This window comes from Triticum dicoccoides, chromosome 7A, assembly GCF_002162155.2.
Source record: "Triticum dicoccoides isolate Atlit2015 ecotype Zavitan chromosome 7A, WEW_v2.0, whole genome shotgun sequence".
In the NCBI taxonomy this organism is placed as follows: domain Eukaryota; kingdom Viridiplantae; phylum Streptophyta; class Magnoliopsida; order Poales; family Poaceae; genus Triticum; species Triticum dicoccoides.
Window position 1 is genome coordinate 551,028,534 of NC_041392.1, and position 8,282 is coordinate 551,036,815.

Consider the following 8,282-nt stretch of genomic DNA (forward strand, 5'->3'; position numbering starts at 1 on the left):
CCCGCGCCCCCGCGCCACTGACAGGGCGGCCCGCGGCGCCAACGGACCCCTCCGGGCCCCCGCGTCCGCGTGCCGTCCAGCCGGCGCCGGGCGCGTGGGTACGCCCCCAGCTGTGCAGGCCAACGTTATCATAGGAGAGCTATTTATCACGCGCTCCTTCCATTCCAAAACCGAACCCAAACCCCATCCCCCGTCTCTCGATTCTTCCGAAGGCTTCCATTCCCCGTCGCCGGTTTCGAATTCTTTGGAGGCCAGGGTTGGGGATTCGTGGGAGATCGAATCGTCTCCTCGGGCGGATCTGTCGTTCGAGTCCATGGCCACCTCCGGCGATCAGTCGGGCGCCTGCGGTACGCGGAGTTGTTCTTTTTTGGCGATTTTTGGGGGATTTTGGGTGGAGGTCGAGTGGTCGGTGGGTTCTGATCTAGGGTTTTGGCTCTCGCAGGGTCTGCGGCGGCGAAGGGGTCCAAGCTGCGGTACCCGCTGCGGTCGGCCGGCCGGGGGAAGTTGGAGCCGGCGACGGCGGACGCTCCTCCTACCGCCCCTGCTTCGCGAAGGTACCCCTTTTCGACCATCTTATTTCCCGTTCATGTCCCTACATTTTGATTATATTGTTTCCTACCTGATATGTGATTCCTTTTTCTTAATAACTGTTTCTTATTAAAAACCAGGAGTAGTTCTTTCGCTTTCAATTTTCAATTACAAGTTCTCAGAGAGGACGACAGTCCACAACATGTACTACCTAGCATGCCACTGTTTAGATAGCGAGTTTCTATCATTTTTTGTAGAACTGCCAAGGCCAATGATTTCATGTTTTTTTTTTGACTATTTACAATGGACGAATTGACCCGTCACATTAATACCTGCTAGACATTTATCTTCTCAAATAGCCATTGGATCTGCAAACTGTACATAACCAGACCTACTTATTTAATAAAGACAAGAAAGTACCGAAGGAAACTTATATGAAATCATCTCTTGTCCTGTGAAGTTAGGAACAGGAAAGCCCAGTAAGGACATTAATAGAGGCCCGTGCGCGCACAGATGTCCCTAGCTTTTTCTAGAGGTTTAGCCATCACAGGGCTGAGTTATAATATAAACAATTCAGCAAGTCTCTGCGAAAACAATAGGCCACCATGCAAATGCTGATGCCCAGATTATTGCTTCAAAACTAAGCACACCCGTTTGGTGCTATGTCAATGCAAAATTGACCAGCAACTTGCACTGAGGCCTCTCGGTTTCCTACTTTGAAATTGCTGCCAACTAATTTTTTTATTTCATAATCGCTTCTAATTGCTCTCCATATATAGGGCCAAGCCATCTTCAGATGTCACCAAGAGCTGTGCTCTCGATCTTTCTGCCGTGAAGGATAAATCAGCTAAACCTCCGCGGAGGCACTCAATACCAACAAAGCCAGGTGTTAGTCCAAGGCCTACTCCTACTGGAACTATTACTCCAGTCTCAGGGGTTCGGTCTAGGAGGTCAGACAGCCTCGGGAGGTGTGATACCCCGACATCAGAAGCATCCATGTCCACTGCAAGGCGCAAGTTCAGTACACTCTCCTCAGTCTCATATTGGATGACACAGATTAGGCTTGCAGAGGCTGCTTCCAAGCACTCTATCTCTCTGTGCTTCTTCAAGCTCGCCCTTGAGTCAGAATGCGAGGTAACATCAATTCATCATCTGTTATTACTTTAGACTGTTCAGTTTCTTTCATTGAATAACTGATCATATTATTGTGTTCTCCACAGCCTCTGGATAGGATGAGAGAAGAACTCAAGGCTTATGTGGCCAGGCATGGCCTTGCAACAGAATTGGAGGAGCCGGTGAAGGAGATTCTTCAGGTTTATGATATCGTGGAAGATTTTGAGAAGCTAAAGATCTCTCTGGACTCCTCACAGGAGCCAAAAAAGTCAGACAAGTCTGCTGTTAGTGCCGCCAATGTGACTCCAAAGGGTAATCTGAAACCTAGGTCTCTGAACTCTGTTGCAACTCAGAGTAAAGATGGCAAGAAAGAGAACATTCAGAAGGAGAAACCTGATGCAAAGATCAGAGGTTCCTATAACAAGAATCCAGCCAAAAATGCTCCTGCAAAAGAAGGTGCCAAAAATACTGTCAAGAAAACCAAGAAGCAGGCTAAGGAGCAGCAAGAAGATTGTAATGGAGGCAGTGAGGTTTCGCCAGTTGAGGCAGACCAAGAATCTGGTAAGCTCCGTTGTTTTCCTGAGTTCCTAATACAAAATATCACCTGTTTCTGCAATTTATAGGCTTGCTAATAGCAAAAGTATGTTTTTCAGTTGATGTGGTGAAGGAGATCACATACGAAGATAAGGAGAACATGGTAAGAAACTACGAATTTCAACTGTCTTCTTGCAATTGAGAGCACACTATATCTGCACAAGGTTTCTGTTTGGTTCTTGCTTAACTGGAACATATATGCTTGTAGGGGGATGCTGAGATGGCAATAGATGCTGGCAACGCCGTAGCCCAAGAGGTCTAGAACAGATGGACCGACTTCAGATTCAAACCTTTTGTTTGCTGAATATGAAGTATTGAGTGTGTGGTGCTTGTTTTCTTTCGCCGTTGTTGATATGTCACTAGCACTTGTCTATCCGGTTGTCAAACCGTAACATGTCTTTAAGAGTGTGTATTATGGTTTGCTGGGTGAGACTGCTCGCTTGTATTCTCTTTGTTAAGTCAGTTTGCCTGTCCGTGTCCAGCTTCTGAATATAGCTGAATTCTTTATTTGTGTGATCCCCCTTGAGCAGAAAATTCTCCCTGATTTTGTGTTCTTGTCATGTACTCCCTCCGTTCCATATTACTTTGTACTAAATCAGCGACAAGTAATATGGAACGGAGGGAGTATGTATATAGTATATACTGCAAGTGCATGTTATAATTCTTCTTGCTGCGTGCTTAGTAGTCTGTGATCGGATCTTCAATTCTATGCACATGCCTGCGCGCTCTATGCTGCATCAGTGCAGTACGTTTACTGTGTGGTCATGATCATGTGGTTTATCCTTTCATTCTTGGATACCTTGATCTGTCACAGTATCCAGAGCACGGAGGTCACATGGATGTCGGTTTTGGTTAACTACAACTTGTAAGCCACATTTCTTTTGCTCTGTAATCATTTTGCTTTAGATCTGGTTTTCCCATGGTCAAGTTGCCTTTATCCTCTGCATCTCTTCGCTTGTCTGCATTCTCTGTTCTATATTGTTTCTGAGTTTACAGCCAAAGACTGGTGCGTCGATTAATGTGTTTCAACAGCACATGATGCTGAAAAGATGCCATCACTTCATGCAATTCCAAATGCGTTTTGCAATTAGCCAATTGGTTGCAGCGTCATGCCCGAGAGACCCACAGGCCTGGCAGAGAATAGACTTGTGGAAGGTACATGATAGGAACACATAAGGTAGAGAACTAAAAAATGTTGAGATATTATTGTTAAAAAAACTAAATACGATCGTAGCTGGGTGCGCACACCTGGTTTTGAGATAAAAATTTGGCATACAAAACTGAGCCAAAAATTGTATTCTGTAAGAGAAATAATAAAAAGAGAGTGCCCAAAATCGACTGCAAATGCACATACTTTTTTCATGTGGTGTCTAAATCAACGTAGTATTGATTTTTTTTCATGACACCAGATTATTTTCATCCAACAATTATTTCGCAGATTTTCAAAAGTCAAAACCCTTGACGGGGAAACTCATCTAGCTGGAGCACTAACATTTTCTAAGAAACTACAAAGTGTGCTGCTTGTATACATTCTGAGAGCATCTCCGATAAAAAATGTAGATGCAAAAATACCTTTTGCATCTCCGAGGGTCAAAAACACCTCTCCAACTTCCCACAAAAAAAACCCACCTCTCCAACAGATGGTGTAGATGCAAAATAAAAATAAAAAATTACATCTCCATCTCTCGGAGATATAAACTACAGCACCTCGCGGTGCAAATATGCATATCCACCCACAGGAGATGTAAAACACGACCGCCCGCCAATTGCCCAACTGCCATTCATTTCCCTTCCGCGCGACCAGCCACCACCCGCCCGACTCCGCCGCTGGCCAAATCCACACCAAATCGACGCCGCCGCCCCCCGCCTGGCCTGCCGCGACTTCGCCCCCCGTCCCCCGCCGCTTGCCTCGCCGGCCCGCCGCCCGAAGTCGCCGATTCACTTTGGCCGCTGCCGAATCGAAGCTTCTCCAACGGTTGTGGTTGGCCTAAACGCCTTCCCCGGCGAGGTCCACGATGGGGTAGGTTTCATCCAAGCCTAGACCCCCCGCCGGAGTTAGTGGAGGCGCACCACTCCGCCCGCGTGCGAAGCCACCCGCCTGCCGCGCGGAGCTCCCGCCGACGGGCAGCCATCTCTTCTGTCGTGCGGTCGCCGCCGCACGCACCCGCCGCGACCGCCAACCGTCCGATTTCGTCTACCCCGCAAGCAAGGTGTTTGACGAAATTCCCAAAGGTAAAAAAGATGAAACTTGACATTTTTTTGTTGGGGATGAAAAGTAGTTTGACGTGATTTTCCGCATTGTAGATGAGCTCGTGTGACTCCTCTTTCGTGGACGATTCCTCGTCGGAGGAGGAATTTGATTTAAACGAAGAAGAGGACATTGCAATGCTAATGGCAATGCACAAGGGGAAGAAGCCGAAGCACGGTGGTTTCGTATATGGCCATGCGTTCATTAGGAGAGAACGTGTTGATGCGCAACTACTTCGGTTCACCACCGGTTTTTCCAGAAAGGTACTTTCAATGACGGTTCAGAATGTCCAAAGACTTGTTCATCCACATTTGCAATTCCGTGAAGCAGCATGATTGATCCTTCGAGCAGACGAGGAATTGTGCAGAGTTGCTTGGACATAGCACCGAACAGAAGGTCACTGCCGCATTGCACATGATGGCCTACGGTGTTCCTGCAGACAACACTTCTATCTTCTATGTCAAACAATTTGCAAAGGCTATTGTAGAAGTGTTTGGTGTAGAGTACTTGAGAGCTCCCAATGCTCAGGACACTCAGAGACTGTTAGAGATGAACAAAGCTCGTGGGTTTCTAGGTATGCTAGGGTCCGTCAATTGCATGCATTGGAAGTGGAAAAATTGCCCAAGAGCATGGCATGGATAGTTCAAGGGTCGTGGGAAGGATGCCACTATCATTCTTGAGGCCATTGCTGACCAAGAAACATGGATTTGGCATTCATATTTTGGGATGCCTGGATCTTGCAATGACATTAACGTGCTCGACCGGTCACCTCTTTTTGCCAAGTTAGCAAATGGAGAAGCACCACCGGTGACCTTCGAAGCAAATGGCCGCACATATAACTACGGGTACTATCTTGCGGATGACATCTACCCTAGGTGGAGTACTTTTGTCAAGCCAATTGCAAAACCCCAAGGTAAGAAAGAACTCATCTTTCACAATGCATAAGCGACGGCTAGGAAAGATGTTGAGAGGGTTTTTGGGATTTTGCAATCCCAATTTGCTATTGTGCAAGGACCATCTAGATTCTGGGATAAAAAACTCTTTGGTATATCATGACTCCTTGCATGATCATACATAACATGATCATTGAGAATGAGCGTGGACAGGGTTTAGATTTCACCTTGTATCACTTGATGGGCATACACGTTATGTCCATGAGAAGAGAGGAGTGAATCAAACGCTTCATGAAGGTGTACAAATAAATTAGAGACTCTGATGCCTTCAGAAGGATTTGTTGGAGGAGTATTGAAAATATTATGGCGAGAGAGGCGCCTAGTTTCATTTATTTGTATGTGTATTGTGCAAAACTATGTTGTATGTGTGTTGCATTTGATCTTATGAATTTGATGAACTATTTAATAATTTGATATTATGAACATGTGCAATTTTTAAGTTGTTTTATATCAATATGTGGGGCTGAACAACGGCTGTACAGCGGTTCAACAACAGCAACAATTGCCGTGCGGCCGGCGGCCGGTTTTGCATCTCCAGTTTACATCACATATTGGAGTTGCACTTTTACATCTTCCTTTTGCATTATCTGTTGGAGTTAGTCTTTTTTTTGAGATGCAAAAAGCATTTTTTGGAGATGTAATTTTTTACGTGTCCAAATTTGCATTTTCTATTGGAAATGCTCTGATAAAAGTACCGGACAAGGGATCTTTGTTTTTAGGGAAACTAGACAGGAGATGAGCAAGTGACAAGGAGTACAGGTGCAGCGGTACAATGGTGTGGAATAAGAGAACAAAATTATGTTAGGTGGAACCTGAACAGTATCAGTTAGACAAGGGCAACGGCAATTGCAAATGTCTGATCGGGAAAGCAACTTGTGAGGAAAGTCTAGTCGAGGGCATTTTCTTATATGTTTGACACGACACCCATAAGACCATAATGTTCATCACTCATGTAAAGAAAGAACGTGCTCTGTTACATGACATGGTGCCTCCCTGCCTGTTGGACATTTGGTAAATGAATGATTGTTAAACAGTTAGTATCAGTTAGTAACATACTTTTGTCCTTACAAAAAACGAGGAACATCTCCTTACAAAAAACAGCTGCCTGCAGCGATGCTTGAGAGGCACATTGATGCCAGCTTTGAAAGCTTTTGCCAAATGACAACGGGCCCAAACCCACATGTGTATCCCCTTAACTCCTTGTACGTGGTACTGCTACACTTTTCTTGTCAGGTTGCCCTAAGTGCATCTGGTACCAGAAATGCAGTCCACTTTTACCGCTCAGTTTATTCCAAACTGACCACACATCATCAACATGGCCATTCCGTCGACCCAAACAACCCACAGCATGTACACAGCACAGGCAGCCAAGAGGAGGAAAAAAGAGCACTGCTCATTAATCATCACGACTTCAGAAACAGTGATGCTCGCTGGGAAGTGGCATCCAGTGCACAAGCTGAAACAAACAAAGAGCGTGGAGACGAAAGGAAGAATCCGTCCACGTCGTCACAGCGGGGCGCGCGTCGCACGCAGCATGAGTATCCAACGGAAATTCAGATGGTAGCACCCCCGCCGCCGACACAAAAGCTCGCTTTGGAGACGGACCACGGCTCCACTTCCACAGGCAACGCTCGCAGCATCACGATGATGATCCCTGCGCTGTTTCAGCACGAAAATGATAAGACCGGAATTGTACACGCAGCACACTGATTGAGCCAGCCGTAATGCTTGGGACAGGTGCATGAAGGCTCACATGATACTGTTTCAAGATTTGAAGCGGAGATTCACAGGTTGAGATGCCCTCAGGACATAGTTAATTGGGAATGGGATAGCGATGGGTTGACGGATGATGTCTTCCTATATGTGCTGTGCGGCAGCGAGGACTTGATTAGGCCGCGGGGAGCGTGTCTTTGTCATCCGATTATAACTCTGGCGCTTCATAGTGTGAAGTGTCTTTGCTAACTATTCGGTGGATACGCAGCCATCAATCGAGCTGGGATCAAGCCACATGGTTGGGTCAAACTCAGGGTCCATGTTCTGAAATTAAATGCGGATGTCACCTTTCCTGATCAACATTCTAATTTTTGAAATGAAGACAGAAAAAAGGCCTCATCTTCCTACTTAAGAAGTACAACTGCCTCGTTAATTAGTGGAAAACTGAGCAAAATCCCTCACAAGAATCCACACAAAGCAGCATTGGCTGACCAGGCTACTCACGCCAAGACACACATCGTCAATGTTGAATATATTTGTGCTTGTAATATTGTATCACGGCTTTCCCATGGCCTATTGTCATTGGTGGGGACTTCAATCTTCTGCGGGATGCCATAGACAAGAGTAATGGTATTATTTCAGACCTCAGGCTGGTAGATACGTTCAATGAGTGGGTGGCTGACCTTGACCTCATTGAGTTACCTAGGGTGGGGGCTCGTTTTACTTGGTGTAATAATCAGGATGACCCGATTAGATGCGTGCTAGATCGTGTCTTCGTCTCCACTGACTGGAAACCAAGGCTGGGCTCCGATCATTGCCCGCTTATCCTTAACTCTGGAGAAGCCCACCCACCGCGCCACCAAGCGCTTCTTCTTTGAGAAGCAATGGCTCCTGCAGCCGGGCTTTGTGCAGCGGGTTTCTTCGATTTGGTTAGCGGCTAGGGATCGCCCCCCTCACCGGTATGACCCTTTATGCAATGCTATGGACATTTGGCAACATTGTGTGCGCTTGAGTCGTCGCCACCTCCGTGGTTGGGGCGCGAACGTGGGTAGCCAGCTGAAAGCTAGAAAATAGGCCCTGATGAGTGAAGTGTCGGCCTTGGACACCAAGGCAGATTTGAGTGGCCTATCGCA

General features: G+C 46.5%; 1 protein-coding gene across 1 annotated transcript; it reads left to right on the forward strand.

The window, feature by feature from the left end:
• The first annotated feature begins 160 nt into the window (after positions 1-160).
• On the forward strand, positions 161-2,777 carry LOC119328789. Its single transcript, XM_037601771.1, has 6 exons — positions 161-347; positions 443-554; positions 1,308-1,662; positions 1,749-2,202; positions 2,295-2,338; positions 2,444-2,777. The coding sequence occupies exons 1-6, from the start codon at positions 314-316 to the stop codon at positions 2,495-2,497; spliced, it is 1,053 nt and encodes a 350-aa protein (XP_037457668.1). The 5' UTR covers positions 161-313; the 3' UTR covers positions 2,498-2,777.
• Positions 2,778-8,282: the final 5,505 nt, after the last annotated feature.